General features: G+C 33.9%; 1 protein-coding gene across 1 annotated transcript; it reads left to right on the plus strand.

Moving 5' to 3' along the window:
• The first annotated feature begins 14672 nt into the window (after positions 1-14672).
• Positions 14673-21260, plus strand: LOC131048767 (protein neprosin). Its single transcript, XM_057982841.2, has 9 exons — positions 14673-14992; positions 15395-15575; positions 16202-16454; positions 16561-16647; positions 17317-17517; positions 19977-20138; positions 20222-20275; positions 20362-20508; positions 20707-21260. Exons 2-9 carry the CDS (start codon positions 15556-15558, stop codon positions 21070-21072), a joined length of 1290 nt encoding a protein of 429 aa, XP_057838824.2. The 5' UTR covers positions 14673-14992; positions 15395-15555; the 3' UTR covers positions 21073-21260.
• Positions 21261-23685: the final 2425 nt, after the last annotated feature.

Consider the following 23685-nt stretch of genomic DNA (forward strand, 5'->3'; position numbering starts at 1 on the left):
TGATTAGAGATTCTATCTCCAGGATGTCTTTGACTAGAAAGGCGAGGATGGGGTATCGTCACCTATTGGTATTTGTAGTCTGTGGATTGTCTCTTAGTAATGCTATGACTTGTCCAAGGATATGAGGACACTGAGAGTCTAGTATGAACTGGGGCATTCCTTGTTTGTGACTGTCTTATCTCCATTCAAATAGGTACAATGACTTTCTGGGTCGAATATATGCCTCAATTGTCAGAACCTATTTTGCCATAATAAAGCTCAATGAGGATAACGCACAAGAAGCTCTTTTCACTTCCATATCTTCTGTCTTCCATCCCCCTTTCTTGATTGACTTCCATCATCCTTCTCGAGTCCGCGTAGCCTACTATCACATGACTGAGTATAATGACACACCAAAAACATTTGCATTTCATGTAGTTGCACCTGCATTACCACATATAAGCATTTCATACATACATATAGATATCACAACTGCATCACATCCTGCACACAACACCTGTTAGCACAATTTACATTTGCATTGTCATATTCATCCACATTTCATACATTCACATTTGCATCATGCATACACATATAAAACATAAAAGAACAAAAAAAAATATATTGCATTGCATCATATACATATTTGCATCCATATCATAAGCATCACATAAGAACATCTCATCACATAGGTACACATGCATATAGCTGCCGCAAAGATGAATCATCTCATATATAATCATAAAGTGTCATGATACAATGATGTCAAAATCATATGGCTACAAAAGCACCTGCAGGTGTCTACAATACAAAAATGGTACAAAACTGATACATAGGGAGCCCTCTAAGGCTATGATGAACTCCCTCCCTTGGAGCTGCCTGGCCTCGATGGAATCTGAGCCCCTGAAGGACCTGCCCTAGGATCATCCCTCTTGTCTCGTCTATCTAGTGGTGGTGGAGGACCCATAACCCCACCACTCGATGCCTGTCTCCTCCGGCTCCCTCCCATAGCTGTCGCTGTACGCGATGGTCTCAGTCCCATCTCCTCAATAGCAGCTCGCTCCTCGGCTATCAACTCAGGTCGCAACCTCTGAGCTGATGGGAATCTCTCCCGTGACTCCAGCATAGGCAAATACTCCTGCAGTCAAACAAATCACTCATGTCAGTCATAGTGGCATTCACTGTTCATCACAAAATGCTACTTTTTATCCAAATGCATATGGCATTCTACCCTAGTGACACTCACTGTTCATCACAAAGTGTTGCTATTTATCCTAGTGGTACTCCCTGTTCATCACAAAGTACTACGTGTGTGACACTCCCTGTTCACCACAAAGTGTTACTCACATTTGCACTCCCTGTTCATCACAAAGTGTTGCTCATATTTTAGTACTCCTTGTTCATCACAAAGTACTCTATCTTGATACTCACTATTCATCACAAAGTGCCTTGATTTATCCTAGTCTTCCCTAGAGGACCTACTTGAGTGTATCCTCTCAGTAGCTTATCCAATCGACAGCGTATGTTCATCACAGAACTGCCGATTTGACCTAGAAGACGCAACTTCACACTTTTTAAACACAAACGCGCTCACCTGACATAAACGCGCTTTCAGACTGCACAGACGCGCCTGAAAAACACAGACGCGCCTGATCAACACAGATGTGCCTATGCTCTGCACAGACGCGCCTGGGCGACACAGACGTGCCTTCTTGGCACAGACGCAACTGACCATCACAGACGTGGCCGCATTTGGCACAGATGCGATTTTAAACGCAAACGCACCTGGCACAAACACAGACATGCCTGGCACCAACGCAAACGCGCCTGGACATTTTTGGACACTTTTTGGACCCTAGTCTAAGTGCATTTATTACCCTATCTATCATGCATTAATGACAAAATTAAATGCATCAAAGTACAAGGAGGTTTAGTGGTACTTACCGGCTCTCCTGCCTCTGCTGGCCTCTGAAATTGGCGAACGCGGTCGAATCTGTGAATGAAGGCCATCGCTGCTGACTGTTGTTGCTCTTTTCTCTCTCTGCAATCTGCTCTCGTGGATGTGTAGATGACAATGAGGATGTATTATCCCCCGTGGTCTATCTTATAGACTACCCCTAGCCCTCGTTTCCCGAGTCAGTCTTCATTATCCCGTGACTCTGTCACTTTATCCGGTTAGTCCATTCTAGCCTCTCTTTCTTATCGAGAGATTGTCTGCAATCTTTTCAGACATTTTCATCCAATCTCTCGAGGGGGCATATCATTCCCATCTTGGGGCAACTCTGTATCAGTTCATCTTATCTTCTTTGAAACAACGCAACAAGCCGCATTGTCTCAAAGAGGGGCAAAATGTAGACACCCAAAATTGTCATGTCTAATTAAATAAATATTTTATTTATTTAATTATCTAAGCTTAATTCTTCTATTAATTAAATAAATCTTTATCTATTTAATTAATTCATTTATCCTCTTCTAGCCTTATCTCTCATTTAAATAAATACATTTATATATTTAAATTATCCTTTTTCCTAAATTAAATAAATATCTTATTTATTTAATTGATCCCACTTCTTCTATTAATTAAATAAATCTTTATTTAATTAATTAATTAATTAACCTTTTCTACCCATGACACATGTCATTCATCTCTTAATTCATACACTACCTACCCCTTTCATTATTTTATTATTTCTTCTACCTACCCTCTAATCATAGCCGACCTCCTTTTACACCTCTCAATCTTATCCCTCCATTTCATATTGTGTCTTCTATATAAGGAGATGCTTCCTTCATTATCAAACCCTAATGATGCATCCAAATGACCTAAGTACTTGATCACTTGACTACACTACGATCCTACTTGCAACCACATTCCGTTCTTTGTTGAGCTCTTGTGCACATAAAATAGCAAGATCAATGGAGATAGGAAGAATGGAGATCCAAACCCTATTGGACATGTGATGGTATAATCTTTGTGATTTCATTTGATTTGTATTGTCTTAGGTAATTTTCATATGTTATGGTGGATCTTTGTTGATTGTTAGGCTAGGGTTTTGTGGTTGGATTCATTTAGCCTTTCAATATTGTTATTATTGTTATCCATTTTCACCATATACACTACCCACTTCCCTCCCCGAAAAACCCATTGAGGAACATGATCACCCTGTAATCCATAAGGATCTGAAGGAGGAAGGGGATCATCAAGGGCATCCTCGCCCCATGAATATTTTCGCAAGCGATCTGTATTCTACGAAAAATTGCCCATCGTGTTTTTTTCTTTTTAATAAAGTATTTTTGTCAAAGAAAATTTTAAAATTTGTATTTTTCTTTATTATTTGTTTCAATAAAGTTGTTTTTCATGGTTTTTAATAATTGTTTTTATTTAAACTTTTAATTAAGTTTTTTAAAAACAAATTTTCATTAAATAAGCAAAATTGGGAACACAACTTTTTATGTCCACCTACATACCTATCTTGCAGCATTCTCCAAATGACAACCAAGGGGGGGTCAGTTTGCTCCCACATTTTTCTTAGCGACATACCAATTGGAGGCATCTTCATTTGCAGTCTTCAACATGGCATCTTTTTGGTGGCATCATCTTCATGTTTCCATATTTGCATCATCATTTTGTATTCTCTTTCATGAGTTATGTTGTAATGCACTAATATAAAGTGTTACACCTCTTTGTACTTTCTCATTGGTGACATATTTGATGTAATCCTCTTGTACTCCATAGTTTACGAAATATTTTGTGAGACTTGGTGCATGGCTCCAACTGAGATAGATTGTACAAATTTATGCATGGCTCTAGTGAGACCTAGATTGTACCAATCTACCATTGATGAGTATCTAGTCAATGCTCAAGCATATTTCTCAATGCTTGATCTCTATCATGTTGCAATGAGTGATTCATCATGTATTCTTCACTGACAGCGATACCTGGTTTTATCACACTATGACATTCTTGGTGCAATATTGGCTCTATATCTTCCTAATGGGGAGGAATTTTGTTCAACATCTTGGATCATCCTTGTAGGAGATTCTACATTGAGGGGGGGATCTATGGTCTCTCTTCTTTTCTCTTATGGAGGGGGGGTGGGGGGTTTTTTTCTCACATGAGGTCTTTTTTTTCTCATTCATCATTGAGAGAATTGTGTGTGTTCATCTCTCTTTTGGGGGGGAGCTTTTTCCCATTGGGTTTTTCTCTCTTTCTATGTTTGTGGGATCTTTCATTGAATTTGTACATGGCTACCTAACATGACCTCATAGCCGAGACCCATCTTGCATTGTTATCTTGAGTCTTCATTCCCCTAAGTTGCACTTAAGGGGGGGTGTTGGTCTAATTTATGTCTCATGTAATTACACTTTACTTAACTTTACTTAGGATAATGTATCATTGTAGTTTACACATAAGACACTTAGGGAGTTGTGCATCTAGGGAAGATGGTTGTAGGAGAAATTCCACCTTTTGTGGTGTTATCTTGTTATCATATTCTACCTTTGGTGGGTGATCCATCTTTAGTGGAGTTATCTCTTGTTTCTCCTACCTACCTCTACCTATCCTTGTATCTCATTCGGCCACATGTCATGATTGTGTTCTCTCATTTCTCATAGCCTTGCCTTTATAAAAAAACTTGTTTACATTATATGTAATCCAATTGACAGTCCAATTGGGTATTTTGCATCTTGATGACAATACAGTTTGTTCTTGTCTATTTTGTTCTCTCTTTCTTTTGTGTTATTCATTGGCCTCCAGATCTTGGGTTGCTATAAGCAAATTCTTATAAAAGAAAAAGTGATAGTGGTGTGTATATTCTCAGTAAGTTCAATGGGCATAATTGTTTTTCCATACAAATAGAAGAGAGATGTATATGGAACATAATATTGGGACATATCAATTTCAATGATCTTGTGAGAATTGGTTCAAAGGGAATGGTAAAAGATATGTCAAAGATCAAGAAGCGCCCATCTACCAGTTGCAAGCCATGTCATGAGGGAAATCAAACAAAGACTAGATTTCCTATGAATGAGTATTTTACTACAAAACCTTTGTATTTTATTCATATATTTGTGTAGATCGATGAGGAGGAAGATATTACAAGGTGAAACTTATTTAATGATTCTTATTGATGATTATTCTAGAATGACTTGGATTACTTTTCTAAAAGAGAAATTGTACGCTTTTGATAAGTTTAATGCTTTTAAGGCAATGGTGGAGAGTGAAACGGCTAGAACAATCAAATTCTTAAGGTCCAATAGAGGTGGGGAGTTTACATCTGATAGGTAATCAAGATTTTTGTGGGCATGGGATTCAAAGATAATATTCTAATCCTAAAACTCCCTAGCAGAATGGAGTTTCAAAAGGAAAGAACCAAACTATTTAGGAGATGGCAAGAATAATGTTAAATCAAGCACAATTATCGTATATAAATTGGAGAGAAGTTGTTCAGACAACACTATATATTTTGAGCAGAGCTTAGATAAAGCCAAGGACTACTAAGACTCCATATGAATTATAGAAAGGAATAGCAACATCAGCTACACATCTCAAAATTTTCAGAAGTAAGTTCTATATCAAAAGGGATGAAGAACATTTGGGTAAGTTTGACTCTGGATTTGATGAAGCTATCTTTCTTTGTTATTATATGAAAAGAAAAGAATATAGACATTATAACAAAAGATTGAGAAGAAGAATAATGGAAAGTGTCAATGTGAGTGTTGATGAACCAATACAATCAACATCTTGGATGAATATGACAATGATGAAGCTTTCTGGAGTTCAAGATGAAGGAATGGAAATTGAATCGAAAATTACAAGTGCTAAGACTTTGGCTAAGTATGTGCAAAAGAATCACTCTGATGATAAAATTATAAGAGAAAGTTCAGACCTTGAAAATAATAAAGAAGAAAAATGAACAAGTTCACTTTGCCCTATTGTCAAATCATGACAAACGAAATCAATTCTAGCCTACCCTGCAACTTTGACAACTTTGACAACAACTTTGACAACATCTTTCAAATTTCTTAGCGTAAATTAAGGTCGGAAGAAAAGAGAAGAGACTTACTATTTCTTCAGAAGTGGATAAGCTAAATTTAAAATTGGTATTACGTCTGAGGAGAACAAAAGAAAAATCTTTCGCCATTTTCATCTCCATGTTTTTTGAATTTGCAAACAAGAAAGTAATGTTCAGCTTCTCACTTTCACAAATGAGTAAATTTTACATCTTTTATCCAAATGACCCCAAAGTTTCACAAATGACTTCAAATGACCATTAATGGTCCCAAATCACCTTATTTAGATAAAACAATGTAGAATAATACGAAAACCAAAATTTGACCATTGCGAGCATGAGGGTGCTATCGCACCACTCACATTGACAAATATAAATGGAAGGAATCAAAAGCATCTTGTGATCATTGCCATGGATCAAATATGACCATTGCCATTGAATTTCATTTTCATTGAGACGCGAAGTTTTGCAGGGTTAATTCAATATTTTAGAAAGTTTATCAAATCATATTCCACGATTGCAATGCTTTATATCATAGATTTTTGTTGTTTATATTCATATTTTTTATTGCATACGCAAATATTCATTTAACTTTATAAAAGGACAGCCACCAAATACAACGATCAACAATAATCTTTTAACCGCATCAATAATTATTTAATCATATATATATAATGCACAATAATCAACACAATGAACAAATTCTGTATGTATCAAAAATGCCTATCAATATCAATGGATTGCACAATAATGAACACAATACACATTTATTGGATCAAATATCAACATTTATATATATCAAAAAAGGCATGTATGCCAAATCAATACAAGTTTTACAAAAATGTGGCATATGCCATGTCCAAATCGATATACAATAAAAATGTAGAATATATCTACATGTATTGGTCATTTAGTAACCATAGCTAACACTATATGATCCTATACAGTTTGTGGTGGATCATCAAAATCGAGCCTCTTCGATGCACTACACGGCTCTGTAGATGGCTGAAAAACAACAATTCAAAAGCTAAGTTAGAATCCTTTTGTAGAAAATAGTTCACAATTATCAACATAACTATGCATTTAACTATAATTTCTTTGCAATAGAAATGTAGATTACCTAATCTGTTGATCTAGGATCTATTGTCTTCTCGGTCTTGTCCTTGTCAGCCTTAGGAGTTCTCTTGAATACCTTCTTCAAAAGCTCCAAGTTATGGCCGAACTACGAAGGGGGCTATCGTCGATTAAATACAATTAATACAATGTACTAACATATATACATCAAAAACACTAAAATTCTATGATATAGAGAACAAAACTATACCAAAGCCTAAGATACTTCTCCAATAGACTGAGGAGGGCTCACCATCCATGGAGCAGTTGTCGCTATTACCTGTACGAAAAAATGATCAAGATTAAATACAATTAATATAATGATAAGTATTATAGGTTAAAATCAATTAATGTAATATATAAAACAAAAGTGTACTGGAGCCTGAGATGCTTCTCCAGTACATGGAGGAGGGCTCGCCATTGATGAAATAGCTATGAATATTTCTTGTATGAAAAATGATAAGATTATAATTCATCACAAGTTCACATGTACACATGCATACAATCATCAAATCAAGAAAATAAAATAGAGATACATACGTCTTCCCTCTCTCGATCCTCGGACGTATTAGGTGCATTCAACATAACTACAAAGCTCAATGGCCGTTGTATATAAAATAGAGAAAAAACACTAATCAATCTACAAATTCCAACTACGACAATTTCAACCTTTTCAAACAATTGTACAATTAAAAATGTGTTCAATTACCTTCTTCCCACGTTTAGGCATCCTTGAGGATTTCTTTCGTTGAGGACTAGGCCTAGACATGGAGGGGGTACCCTAAAAAAAAAAATTAACACAAGATATATTAGTATAGATAATATTAAACATAATTTAACAAATCTAAAATTAAATGACTTGCATAAATTCCATCAAAAGAATACATAAAAGAAGGTGTACAAAATATGATACCACATAGCAATGTAGGCCAAAATCAATCATTGAGAGCGTGACATCATCAATCTAGTACATTTGGTCCCTTGACAATGCCTACAAAACAAAAAATTGTCAAGAATTAAAGAGAGTTAGTATATCTTATATTTTGTTTGAATTCAAAGTGTACTATTCTATTTTAACATGTTACAAAATTTATACCTCAGGCGTCAAAGTTGTGACTGCAATAACAGTGGGAAGAATATCAAATGTCATTGCTACCTACTGAAATTTATATTATTTGGATCAAATTAAATCGATCTATAAATGAAAATTCATTTACAATTACAAATTTTAAGTGACTGATAAATGAAATGTTATGAATTCAAATCAACACACCTATGTCTGTGGCTGACTATCAAACAACATAACCATTTCATCTGTCAGTGCCACATCCTCAGTCATGTTGGTTTGACATCTACTCCTGCAAATCGTGCATGAATGGGCTGTGTAGCCATCTGCAGTGGCCTCATCATCCATCCATGTGCATATGCCTGAGCAAGTGGGAGACACATGCTGAATGGGCTGACCAACCCCAACTGCCCCAGCTAATGGATCATCGTTCGATACAAGAGGGTGTTCTAACTATGTGCCATGTTGGATGATCGCATCAGTCAATGTTGTGGCCACCTGAAGAGTTTGTAGCTCCATCGACTCTTTCAGGGCTATTGGGACAGTCACATGCACCTTGGGTTTGGATGCTAGGGGGCAATGACTCTGCGGGTCTACTACCCTACGAGCTTCAAGTCTATCTTGGGCAGAGCCGCCACCTCTACCATGGAACCCTCTCATGTCAAAATAATTAGGGTTCTCATTAAGAACAAACTCACAATATACTTTCCTCAAAAAATACATTGGCACCTCATAATTATTACAAGGTGGTTTGTCAAAGACCTTCCACCACCTATTCCAAAACAGATTCCTCATCTGCACATTGGTACACCAATGTATGGGAAACCTCTTTGCATTAAGAGGTAAGGATTCACCAATTCTAGGATCAACAAAAAGAGCACATATTTGTGCTTTACTTATGTTTTTATTTTTCACTCCCTCATATGATAATCCATTCTCATAAAATGCAGGACACCTATCCCTATAGTTTCCTCATTTTGTAATTTGAGTGGAAACCGCAGTGGCACCACTAGCTAATGTTTCTAGGCTAGTGGCAAGGGATAAATGATGCTCAAGGTTAGATGTTTTCAATTTATTAATCAGTCTACTTATTTTAGCAGTGTTTTGCCCTAATTGATTAAGCAATTGCTCCTGTGTGGCTGGTGTACAGTCTAAAGGAGGAGTTGGAGGTGTATTTTGTGGGTTTTGTTGTGCATTTTCATCTTGTTGTGGATCTGGATTTTGAGAATCTGATATATTTATAACAAAACAAAAAAAAACCTACCTCTTTTCATGGCGTTGGGAAGTGGAAATTGGGAGTCTGTGCACGGTTTCGTAAGAAAATGTCCCTCCAAACTGCTTTTGGCCGTGGGTTGAAAATGAAACCCAGTCGACGTAAAAAAAATATATTGACAAGCAGCACGTACACGGTCTTAAGACAATAAGACCACGCACGGGGTCCTAATCTCTAAGGGACCGCATATGCGGTCTTATTTTTAAGGACCGTGTATGTGGTCCCTTCCCTTTAGGCTCAACATAAACGAACCAAAGCACATACGAGGTTATTCAAAATTCAAAAACCACGTACATGCTATCTATGTTTTCAACTTTTTTTTGGTGTGTCTCCACTTTTTTGGCACCATCTTGGTGCACACACCCTGATCACGATTTTGACACTATATACATGAGTCTATAGTTACCATAACTCGTATGGGTTACTGACACTATAGACAAAGTGAGGGGGAGTGTTGCAATGTTTGTAGTGCCAGTAACCCCATCACAGTTTTGACACTATAGACACGAGTCTATAGTGACCAAAACTCGTATGAGGTATTGACACTATAGACAAAGGGAGAGCATTGCAACATAAAGATAGAAAGGGAGTCTATAGTGACCAAAACCCAATTGAGGTTTTCATAGTAGAGAGAGAGAGAGAGAGAGAGAGGGAAGGGAGAGAGAAAGGGAGAGAGAGAGAAGGATAGAGAGGGGGGAGAGAGAGAGATTATAAAGAAATAAAAATTAAACAATTTACTTTTGCTCTATTCTTCTAAGAAACTTAGCCAACATCTTATATCTTTATTAACCTAGAACCTACCATGGTGGTACAACTTTAAAGACAGATTAGAATTGCAAGCTCTTTGAAACAAATTATGAAGATTGTCATAACCAAGCTCCTGAGAACATGCTTCACATATAAATCTAAAAACATTATGATAGTATTTTCATGAATTTAATATAGATTTTTTTAAATGAAAAAATATATATTTCATTAAAGCTATATTTAAACATCAAGCTATATATCTCATAGAAATTATCAAAAAGACCCAACATTATATGGTGTCGAAGTTACCCGATCAACCTAGAAGTTTTTCTGAGGTGGTTGCTTTGGAACCACAGGTTCCTGAGGCATCCCCTCTGGTTGTCTCTCTTAGTGGGCCAGTTGAAACTATGCATGTGTCTCTTGATATCTCCCATGTGAAGGAGACTCATGAGGCTTCTTCTAGTGATAATGATTTGAAGTACTCCTGTTTTTACCAAATCTGTTGACTTGCCTGCTGATGTTGGGGTTTTGTCGTTTGCTAGTTTTGGTGAGGTTGTGTCTGTCGGTCTGCGACAAACTGGTGGTGTCAGGGTTTTTCCTTTGTTGTCTATTGGTTCTGGTGAGGCTGAGACAACAACTATTGACTCTCTCTCTCAGGATTTTGGTGTGCTGGATTGGCATGTTAAGACAACACATGTGGAAGGATGGATTTCTGTTAAAAGCAAAAAAGCTAAGTCATTTAAGCCTTCTTTCGATATGACTCTCTGATCCCGTAAGAGCAATTCTAAATGTGAACCATGTTGTTCTTTCTGCAACTTTGATTGTTTTTTATTATGGGTGTCCTTTTTACCCATGGTTGTCTTGTGCTTTCTTGTTCCTTTTATTCAAACAACTTTCTAGTTGAGGATTCCAGATCCTATGTTTTTCTGGTTGTAAAGGGTTTTGAGTCCCTTCAAAACCTATTTTTCGCTTAATCAAAAACAAATAAATCATATTATGAGAGCATGTAATTATTAATAAATCATATTATGAATATTCTATTAGAATGATCCCTCACTTTATGGTGATAGCAACCCTAGAGTTTTTACTTATTGGACAGTTGATATTATTTTCTATTTAGCTAACATTTTTTCATGATTTGGAGTGTGAAGACACTTGGATAATATCATTGTTCAAGTATGTCTCTTTTGTTTCTTTTCTCTTTTTATTTAAGATGATTATCTTATTTTGGAAGGCCTATTTAACTCCTTTTATAGATCTATTCATTCTTTTCTTGTGGATCTTAGTAGAACCCATAAGCTCATTCAGTCACTACAACAAGATCAAATTGGGAGGAAGACGTCTTAGAATTTTTTTATTAGTTTTTTTTTTTTCATAAAATTTGATCTAGCTAACCAAAATCAACACACACGTAAAGAACTCCTACATAAGTTTGAAATCTCTTATGACTGTTTTCAAAATTTCTTATAAGCATCCAAAGTTTGATTATTTTTACTTCATTTTTTTCATAATATGCATTTTGTACAAATCCTAAGGTTTTCTTGATTTTGTAGTTGGAACTATTTTTTTTTATTGGTAATAATATATATACTTTATTAATATTCAACACAAAATCACAGTCATCATTGTTTCATCTATCAACCCATAAAAAGAAAAACCAAAATTGCTCCATTAATGAAGTCCATTGTCAAGTGTTCTACAACCTGAAACGCAACCTACAACTATCTAGTAAATACAACCCTTCACCACTACATAAATAGAAAATCAGTCTAAAACATAAATCAAACTACTTTTCCTTTAGACAAAATGCAGATTTTGAATAAAATCTACAAAATTCTATCTTTTATCATTTTTCCTCACTACTTTTATCAACCCATTCCACCCAGTGGTCATTCAACTTGAACCCTATCTTTGGTACATTCGTCGACTCCACCTTCCTTTTACCCTTTGCCTATTCTCGTTCTTTCGCCCATAAAAAATGCTTCAATGAATCCCACACAATGTATGCCTTGGTCCACCGCTCATCTTTGTATGTCTCTTTTGCCCACCACATGAATGATATCGATTGTTCTGGATTCTCCTTATGTGCATCCTTCGCCACCTCCGTGGGCATAAACCCTACACCTAAAATTGCTTGCTCCAGTATTGAATGTAGACCATACAACCATTCATTGTTTTTTTTTTGGTAACCCAGAGGTATCCCCGCGTCTCATCCCAGCGACCAGCCCCGCCTTACCTTGGACTTATGGGAGCCAAGTTGGGGTCAGAGGAGAGGCGAGACGAGGCGAGACTAGTCCTCTGGAGGCAGATGAGTCCGCCCGCAATCCCCAGCTGCCGGGATAACCTGGCAGGGAATCGAACCCGAGACCAATGGGGAGCAAACCCATGGTCCAAGCCAATTCATTGTTAATGCACCCCTTCAAGACCCACTCAATCTCTTCTTTTTGGCCAACTTCTAGACTCCATGCCACTACCATAGATACAGTGTCAATGTTGGTCCTATATCTGTGTTTTGTCAACAAATGATCCTCACCGAATAGTATCTCCATTATTTGTAGAAAGATATCTTCATCAAACTTGAAGAGATTTTTAATTCTCTTCTCATAAATTTTGGCCATAAATGCAAGTTGTTGCTTTGTTGTTAGCAATGTAAAGGTGGCCTCCATGTGTTTTTGCTATCACCATCCATCTTCCTCAATGACTTCTAAATGCTATCTCTGCATGCTTTATTTCCACTCCTTGATAACCCTTGTCAAATCACTTTGTGAAGCTCATTCTCTCATTAATACTATTGGTAATGATGGTGTACGTGCACTATCTCAAGGATAGAGCACAAGATCTCAAAAACTTCCATCGTACCATTAGACGACCCGCCATTTAATGTTAATGCCCATTTGGACAACTTGTCAACCACAGTGTTCCTTGACCCTAGCACATGCGAGATTTCAAATTCATCAAATGTTGCTAATAATTGCTTCACAATAGTAACATACTTGTTTAAATTCCATGCATGAATTTCACCTTTTTTTTATAGCATTTATTATTATCAAAGAGTCGCCTTCAAGCTGTATCTTTGAAAGGCCTATATTTTTGGCCATTTTTAAAGCTTGAATTGTGCCTATGCCTCCACTTCATTATTTGTTCCATCCGATAATATTGAGGCCCTAGTTGTTAAAAATAATGCCCTCCCAATCTCTTGCCACATATTCAGCACCCAAAAGGCTTGGGTTGCCCTTTCACGCTCCATCAAAATTGATTTTATACCATCTTTCTCTCAGTTAAAGACTTTAAACCACTCCACCAACTTCTCCTTGTAGGACTTTGAATCAATGCGAACAGACCCGTTGACACATCAGTAATTGGTTGTAGACACCTAAAATTGTCCCGTCTAATTATATAAATATTTATATTTATATTTATTTAATTATTTAAGCCTAATTTTTCTATTAATTATATAAATATTTATTTATTTAATTTATTTATTTATCCTCTTCTAGCCTTATTTCTCATTTAAATAAATTTATTTATTTAAATTATCATTTTCCTAGATTAAATAAATACCTTTATTTATTTAATTGATCCCATTTCTTTTATTAATCAAATAAATATTTATTTAATTAATTCATTCATTAACTTTTTCTACCCATGACACATGTCATTCATCTCTTAATTTCTACACTATTTAAGACTAATTCTTCTATTAATTATATAAATCTTTATTTATTTTATTTATTTATTTATCCTCTTCTAACCTTATTTCTCATTTAAATACATTTATTTATTTAAATTATCATTTTCCTAGATTAAATAAATACCTTTATTTATTTAATTGATCTCATTTCTTTTATTAATTAAATAAATGTTTATTTATTTAATTAATTCATTAACTTTTTCTACCCATGACACATATCATTCATCTTTTAATTCCTACACTACTCACCCTTTCATTATTTTATTATTTCCTCTACCTACCCTCTAATCCTAGCCGACCATTTATCTTTTACACCTCTCAATATTATCTCTTTATGTCTTCTATATAAGGAGATGCTTCTTTCATTATCAATCCTCTTACGCATTCTAAACCCTATTAGACATGTGATGGTATAATCTTAGGTAATCTTCATATATTATGGTAGATCTTTATTGTTGTTACGCTAGGGTTTTGTGGTTGAATTCATTTAGTCTTTCAATATTGTTGTTTCCATTTTTACCATAAACAGGAACTATTTGAAAAATAATTGATTGAAGTTGTTGAATAATCTTTTTTTCTATTTTTTCTTTAATAGTTCTCTTTATCTCTTAGTTAAGGTTGTTAGCTTGAGCATCTACAGGATCTATTTAACTATTTTCTATTTAACTCCCGCAAATCTTTTGACATAAATGGCAGACGAAACGCCTCTTAATTGGGATAAGGAAGTTAAATATTTGCAATAAAAGTGAAATGGCAGATGAAACGCCGCCTGGGAATGAAACGCCGCGTGGGAAGCCATGTGAAGGTAAAAAAGAAACAAAAGAGAGCTTAGCGTAGAAGTTGGAGAGACAAGAAACTTGCTGTGTTAGGAAAAAAGGCATAAAAACATGGTATAGAAAAAGAGCATGGCTGAGGAGCAAAGCCACAATGCGTGGAAAGTGAGAGGAGTTAAGTGAGGGAAGGAAATGAGACGGAATCAGATAAGGGAAGAATACGTTCTGAAAGAGGAAAATGATGATAGCTAAGAAGTTTTAGAATAGATCGAAGGGAAATAAGTTTGGAAATGCAAGCACACGGGAGTTGAGAATATGATGCAAGACTAAAATAATGAGGTAGCTATTGTGAACAGGGGTTGTTGATAGAAGATACTGGTTTCTTTTGTAAAAGAGTAGGATCTCTGTTATTAAGAATGCCATTTTATTTGTTGTAAAATGAATTTGGTTTTTATATTATTTTTATTTTGTTCATAAAGAGAGTTTGTTGTGAGATTTTATGATTGGTTCTTTAGTTGAATATTTATTGCTGCATGATTGGGCCTATTCCCAATTTGGACTTCATCACTCATCTTTCCAGGGAGCTGTAAACTTATTTTGATATTTTACCTATATACAATCTATACGATTATATTTCAATCTGTAGATGAGGGATCTATATCTAATTTTAGTGTATGATTTTATTACAAAATCTAGATGAGGGATTTTCTTATAAATGTAACTGTATACATGATTTGACAGGTAAGAGGATTTGATGCGTGAGAAACAATCTTATCTTCGACAAAAACTGCGTTCGCCATGTCTATTGCAGTATTGCGGCACATATATTATAGACGTCAAGGGATCGAATCTGCACAAGTGTCTTTGGGGTTTCTCATATGCTATTCTGAACTGTTGAGGAGATGAAACTATCCGCTACAAGGTATTTATAAATTTTAGAATTATGTTTCTATAAACAAATTTTATTAAAAAGATTTTTGGAGGGATGATTTTATATTATCTACAAATTTATTTTACTATCTGATACAGAAACATTGACGAAATAAATTTTAATTTAATTTTTTTTTTTAATTTTTAATATTTACAATATTTTATATTTAGAAGAATATTAAATATTAATAATTTATATTCATTTAGTTAGATTTAATTTTTGTTTATTATTGATTCTGATTAGAAGAAAAAACCAGGTTTTGAAGAGGTCTCAAAATCTTTTACAATAAGCTATTCAGTAAGATAAATTTGAGAGTGAAAAGAGAAATCTTTTATTCAAAGTTGATAAAAAAGATAAACAAGAGAGTGACAAGAGAGTTGATCATACTAAATATGTAAAAATTTGTAACAATTTTTAGATGAAAAAAAATATTATAAAATTTGTACTAAAGATTTTAATACATAATATTTATGTGCATTATAGAACATTTACATATTTGTTATAGAATTAGAATTAGTAACAATGTTAAAGAAAATCCTTCTTTCTGTGGCATATGAATGTAAACAAATGATGATCACCAAGTATTGTATGTAATTTTTTTATTTCTTGATATATAGGACAATGTTCCACCATCACACTATGGAGACAAACCTCGGAAGAGCATCTTCAAAGAGGATGTCATGGATGTGGAATGATTTAATTCTAGTTCTAGTATTTGTCACAGTGTTTGGTGTTGAAGCAAATTTAGTGGTAGAATCCTCTCAATTTGATGATAGATCTTCTAACATAGGAAACAATAATTCCACCAAAATGCTCAAAGTTTTGAAGCATTTAAGAAAAATTAACAAGCCTTCTATCAAAAGCATACAGGTGATGTGAGCTCAAGTTTTAGTTATAAATTTGATTTTTTTTCACAAAATGATAAAAGTTATTTTGTGTCGTCTAGTAATACAAGATTTTAATTTATTTCGTGCAGAGTTCAAATGGAGATATTATAGATTGCATTGATCGACACAAACAAATTGCATTTGATCACCCATTTCTTAAGAACCATAAAATCCAAGTACGTATCATGTAACACAATTTTGTTATGATTTCATTTCATCTATATAATGAAAGTAAACTACCTTTATAGGATTAACAAAATTGATTTGAACTCTTTTTTCTTAACTAATTTTATAAATTTATTGCATCAAAGCTATTAGATTTCCAAAATCCATTCTAATATTGTTTGTAGTTTCTAAATTTGATTGTGTGAGTAGTTTTTAACCATCAACGTTTTGGATTAGACTTCCATAACCAAGATGCAAAAGAGTTCAAGGAGAAGTAAGATCTCAATGATGGATCACAATGTGTGATCCGAAACGTTGATAGTTAAAAACTACTCACACAATCAATCCAGATGGATTATTCTAGGTGCTTCTTCACAATTAACATGAGCACCCACATGCGCGTAAAGAAGAATGACTATTCAAACTCATTAAAGAAGAGTTATAATAAACCATGATTTATGAAATACATGGGTTATGTTAATTGAGTGGTTAGATGTTTTTCAATAGTTTCATTAAACTTTTATAGTTCTTGGCTATAATATTTTTTAAATCTTTAGTTTACTTGTTTAATGAAACATATTTTGCAATAACATTTTTATTTCATCATATCTTATGTCTAATTTTTCTTATAATTTTTTTAAATGAGATATAGATTTTGTTGTTCCCTCAACTTTATGCAGGACCCTCCAAAGATGCCTTCAATACATATTGCAAGAGTGAATACAACAAATTTTACTATTGATAATGCTCAATCATGGCATGTCAATGGAGATTGTCCAGAAGGTACAATTCCTGTTAGGAGAACTTCTATAGAAGATTTAATGAGAGAAAAATCGCATCAACATTATGGAAAAAAAATTGCACTTCTTCCTCCGAATGAGGTAATTGTACTATAATTTTTTTTGTAGTCACACGCTATTAATGCATGTAGATCCTATTCCACAATTGAGACTAAACATTTTGAAGTAGCATATGAAATATATTATACCATGGAAAGAATACAACATCCAATTTCAAAAACAGGGACCTTTTAAGTATATATGTTTTATTGTATTTTTCAAATCATATTTATATCTTTTATTAGTTGTCTTCCTACAAATTGAAGATTGTATTGTGTGCATCTTATTATAGTGACATATACTTTAGCCTGAGTGCACTTATTTTAAAAGAAATTCTTAGAAGATGATAAATTAAAATTGACATAATGCACCCTTTCTTTGACCTACCTAGATGTGTGTGTGTGTCCCTTTATAACCTAAATCTTTAAAAAAAAAAAATGAAAGGCCTTTTTCTTAATTATTCTTCCTAATTTTTGATTTGGTACAATCAATCTCTTTAATATTGAAAAAGAGAAATTATTATTCATAAAATTTTCATAATAAACTAAATTAAGATTATTAAAATAAGAAAATTAACCAATTGACTTTTCTCTATTCCTCTAAAAAACTCGCACTTTTCTATTTTATAATTGTAACATCTTAAACATCCTTATTAACCTAGATTCATTGTACTTGGTCACATAGTGTTTATAATATTTAGAATTGCAAGCTCTTTAAAATAAATCAACATTTTACAGATTTACAATTTTCATCTAATTTAGAGAATGTCAAATAAATTATGAAGATTGTCATGATCAAGCTCATGAGAACATGCTTCACATATAAATCTATAATGTATAATAGTATTTTGATAAGTTTAATAAATCTTTAAATAAAATGAAAAAATATATATTTCATTAAAGATATATTTAAACAACAAGATTTCAACACATCTCAAAGTGACCAGTTCTTTCATTAATCACAATCAATCTATTTAAAACCCAAATCCTCACAAAAGTTCTTGAAAAAACTGTTTCGTGGACATCAAGGATATGAACAAATAATCTTTGCATATTTGTATATTCAGATGTTTAATTAATAGGATTTTTAAGGTGGGGAACACCCCACCAAAATGCCAGTAATATTTAGGCCGCATTAAGATTCCCTCCTTTCCAATTTTATGTCATACCCTGGCTCCTGCAAATCCTTTCAATTATCACCCTTAGTAATTACAATCATATGCATGCAACTAATAATAGATGAAACTAATAATAGATGAAAGGCCAGGTTTTTTAAATGCCATAAATAAAGATAAGTGATCAGGTTTTTAAATGCCTCCATAAATAAAGATAAGTGATCAGGTTTTTTAATGCCAAGTTATTCCTGTAAATTTACTATTGATTTGACTGTTGTTGTTTAATATCCGTGGAAAGGGCTGATGGAGGCAGAATCAAATATATATGCAAATGGTTTGGAAGAATCAGATGTATATGCAAATGGTTTGTCTCTCCTGGTTTGTCTTTCCTGTGTAGTTTTCAGGTAGGCCATTCAAATATTACATCTAATAGGCATGAGACGGGACATTAAACTCTTGAATGATTTACAAGCTCAACATTATATGCACTATAGCATTGCTTCTATTAATGGTAACCTTCAATGTGACTTAAATTTATCGTTAGATTTAATCATGTGGTGGTTGTCAAATTTGGTGGCTCTAATTTTTTTATAATATAAATATGTAGTTTTGGCATATTCTGTTATAAACATAAAAATAGATAAAAATATATATAGGTTATATAGATCGTCGATATTTCTTATAGATTAATTATTGTTTCAAAATATAGTCAATTTGATTAGATATGCCAATAAATTTATATCAAAAGAAGCATAGTTATGATTACAAATTGATGTAACAATTGTAGGTATTATAGACTTCATTGAAGGTTTAACTCTTCACCTTCCTACAATCTTGTATCACAAACTGGCATGAAATAATACAAACTACATATGCTAAGCTCAGTGTTTCTCTTTTTTATTTGAGATATTCAGAATCTTAAATTACAAATATGTAAAATTTTACCTTTAAACAGTTTTAGAGGCCTTTTCAAAATGGATGATCATATTTTTTAACGTGTCAGAAATTTTGTCCATCAACAACATCTTGAAATGAAAAACCCAAACATATTTGAGGATGATTAAGTCTACAAATTATTGAAGTCTATACTACAAAATATTGTATATTTTTCTAATTGTGACAATTATAAAGATAAAGGTTTGCATTTTAAAATAATTTTTCCATATAACTTAGTGTAATTATTCAAATAGATTGTAGCCTCCATTATATTATTCTTATATTTTACTATAGACATAACCTTCAAACCTCTAATATTAGTACATATAAGTTCTCTTTCAATTTATAACTATTATATTTTTTATACTCTTTTAACCGTTTCTTTTAATATCCCATTAAAAGTACACTGGTAAGTATTTCGCCTGTTCTATAAACATTCCTCATGTGGCAGTATGCAGTAGCATCTGTGGATGGAAATTACTATGGGGCAGAGGCTACAATAAATATATGGGCACCAAAGGTTGAAAATAATGAATTCAGCTCATCCCAGATTTGGGTTGTGTCTGGATCGTTCCAAAATCCAGGTCTCAACGCCATTGAAGCTGGCTGGCTAGTATGTCCCCTCCTCTACTACTTGTATTCATCTTACGAGAATATGTACTTCTTAATAACTCATATTATGATTGTTCTCATCAGGTTGATCCCTCACTATATGGTGATAGCAACCCTAGACTGTTTACTTATTGGACGGTTGGTATATTTTTCTATTAGTTAAACATTTTTTTCATGATTTGGAATGTAAAGACGATTGGACATCATTCTTCAAATTGTTGCAGGCTGACTCATATAAGAAAACTGGCTGCTACAATCTTCTGTGCTCTGGTTTTGTGCAATACAGCAAAAAGATAGCAGTTGGTGCTGCCATACGGCCAATTTCTCAGTACTCTGGGAAACAATTTGAGATCACCATTACCCTCTGGAAGGTGAGACTCCAGACACATATTTCTGTTTGATCAAGATAAAGCTGAAAAGGCTTACCATCTAAAATTGGAGTCCCACCAATTCGTCCTGATTAGGGTATCATCCCTTATTGTAGGATAAGATCTAATGTCTTGTTCAAACATTTAATTTGTATTCCAAGTTTTGTTCCATATTCTAACTTGGAACTAATCTGGTTGCAGGATCAACAATCGAAAAACTGGTGGATGGCATTTCAAGATGAATATGTGGGCTATTGGCCATCTCAAATTTTCACCAATCTTGATCATGCAACGCATATGGAATGGGGAGGGCAGATTTTAAATTCGAAGCCAAATGGGCAGCACACTACTACTGAAATGGGAAGTGGACATTTTGCGAAAGAAGGATCTCGGAAATCTAGTTACTTTCGCGCTCTAAGGACAGTGGATGATAAAAATGCTTATAGAGATGCTATCAACTTCACTACTTTTACATCTAATACTAACTGCTACAGCATAGAAAGGTCCAGAAACTCCAATAACTTTTTTTACTACGGTGGACCTGGCAGGAGCCCAAACTGTCGTTAGTATACAAATATGTTAGTCAATTTATTACAGGACATATTAATATACCATGCTGATCGAATGGGTTGCTAATAAACCATGTTGAATAAAAGGAGAGAGAAATTATCTCTTCATTTAATCAATAAAACATATTGTTACTGCATTTAAATATCAAATTATATAAATAGTATTAAAACAATCAATAAAATATTACATGCTCTATTAGTTTTCAATTTGTTGTAGAAGAGTTTTATTATGTGTGCAAGAAGGAATCTAATAGCAGCCATTAGTGTGTCCATTTTTTAATTCTCTTATTTCTGAATGAGTGGATTCTATTGAAAAGGTTGAATGGTGAAAGCAAAAATAATTGGGTCAATGTATTATTACATTTATTAAATTTGTTTTTCAAAATTATTATTATCATTGGTTTGGTTTGGTTTAGACATGAGGATTGTTGATGTTTTGAGAAGACTAAGATGCTAAATGTATATTGTGAGTACAAAATATTTTTAATAAACAGAACAAAATTTTATAGATTTTGAGGTTGATATTGATTAATAGGTAAGTGCAAAAAGATGGGGATCAAAAAGGGATTTTAAGATGTCGCTTTTTTTTAAGGGATTTTAAGATGTCACTTTTTTTTTTCTTTTGAAATCAGCAAAGCCTCAACAAGAAAATGAACATAGTTACACTCAAAATATGAAGATGTAGTAGGAACAAGAGTTGTAGTGCTTCAAGTCTACTTTCTAAACTACTAAGGGAGAGCACACAAAGTGGTGCTATTTTTTGTCAACTTTTTTTTGAAATTTTTAAAATTACTCTGGTGAGAAATTAGCTAACACCATGTAGTTTATGCTAGATTTTTCGGCTAATTTTTTAATGAATATATAATTTTTTACTAATTTTCGAAGTGGACACATCCTAAAAATAGAAATTTGAGTGTGCTCCCCCTAAATATTTGTGAAAACTAATCAAATAATATTTATTTTTTTAAATTATGTAGAATGGAGTCTAATTTCTAAAAAGAAGTTTTATTTCAAAATTCGATAAAAGAGTAAAAATCTATGGCCGAAATATTACATGTTGTTTTTTGACAAAAAACAAACACACTAACAAAAGAAATTATGGAGGAAGACCTTAACATTATCAAAACAAGAAAATAATTATATGGTTGGATTGCTAAGAGAGAGCTTGACGATTGTATGATGTTTTTTTTATTGCATTCAAACATGTGCAAACCTGACGGAGAGCACAAACAAAAAAGTAAGAAAATTTTCAATATTTTTTGGAAAACACATCTCAGGCCTAAAAAGGGTGTCCAAGCCTTTGGGTTAGATGCCCAAGGCAAATCCAAGCCTTTAGGTTGGATACCCAAGGCAAATCCAAGTCTTTGGCTTGGTGTTTTCCAAGGCAACACCTTTTGCACACGCCAAATGAAAAAAAAATCAAAAATCCATTTGGTGCATGCCTTATTTGGTGTGCGCCATATTTGGCACACACCAAATGTATTTCATAGCAATTTTTCATCTTAGAAAGCACAAAGTGTTCTCTCTTGGAATATATACATAAAATATAACATTTAAGTATAAGTCACATTTTTACCTCTCTCTCTCTTAGGTCTCTCCCTCTCTACTTCCTTCCCTCTCCCAAGTATCTCTCCCTCTCTTTCCCTCTTTCACTTGGGCTCTCTCTTTCTCTCCCTCTCTCAAGTATCTTTATCTATCACTCTCTCCCCCTCTCTTAGGTTTCTCTCTCTCCCATTCTCCCCCTCTATGACTGACCATGTTCCTTGGTAAGAAACCTCAACAAGTTTCCGAATGACCTATTGACAACCTCAATTTGCCCATTTGTTTGTAGATGATAGGCAAAACTAAATTTCAAATTGGTTCCCAACTTATTCCATAAGGTCCTCCAAAAATGACCTATGAATTTGGAATCTCTATTAGATACAATAGTCAAAGGAAGTCCATGAATCCTTACAATCTCTTTGAAAAAAAAGCCATCTATGTGAGATGCATCATTTGTAGTTCTACAAGGAATTAAATGTGTCATCTTACTAAATCTTTCAACAACATACATATTGTCATACCCTCTTTATGTCTTGGGCAGACCCAAAACAAAATCCATGCTGATTGACTCCCGTGGGCAGTTAGGTACTGGAAAAGGTTGATAAAGACTTGCATTAGAACTTGATCATTTGGCTCTTTGACACACTCCACAACTCTCCACAAACTTCTTCACATCAACATTCGTCATTGGCTAATGATAGAATCTCTTGACCTGCTCCTAGGTCTTATCATATCCAAAATGTCCACCTAGACTCCCACAATGTTTCTCTTTGATTAGATTTGCTCTCATAAAGAATTTTGGCACACACAACTAAGAACCCTTGAATAACAAACCATTTTGCAACACAAAATCAGAATACTCACTATGAAAATCACCTTGTTACTAATTGCAAACAACAAAAGCATCTCTAAAGTCATCATTATCTTGATACATAGATTTGAATGCATCCACCCTACACTTTGGAGTTGTATCTCTTGTACTAACATGGTTCTCCTACTCAAAGCATCAACAACCTTGTTTGCTTGACCCTTCTTATGCTTGATGGTGAAGGTATATGCCTGCAAATAT

Source organism: Cryptomeria japonica, chromosome 3, assembly GCF_030272615.1.
Source record: "Cryptomeria japonica chromosome 3, Sugi_1.0, whole genome shotgun sequence".
NCBI classification, from domain to species: domain Eukaryota; kingdom Viridiplantae; phylum Streptophyta; class Pinopsida; order Cupressales; family Cupressaceae; genus Cryptomeria; species Cryptomeria japonica.

What these genes read in the sequence shown, in the direction of transcription:
- LOC131048767 (XM_057982841.2), top strand. Translation starts at nt 15,556, where the DNA reads ATGAAACTATCCGCTACAAG. An exon ending in CTTCTATCAAAAGCATACAG is followed by an intron (nt 16,455 to 16,560) that starts GTGATGTGAGCT and finishes TATTTCGTGCAG; the next exon opens with AGTTCAAATGGAGATATTAT. An exon ending in CCATTGAAGCTGGCTGGCTA is followed by an intron (nt 20,139 to 20,221) that starts GTATGTCCCCTC and finishes TGTTCTCATCAG; the next exon opens with GTTGATCCCTCACTATATGG.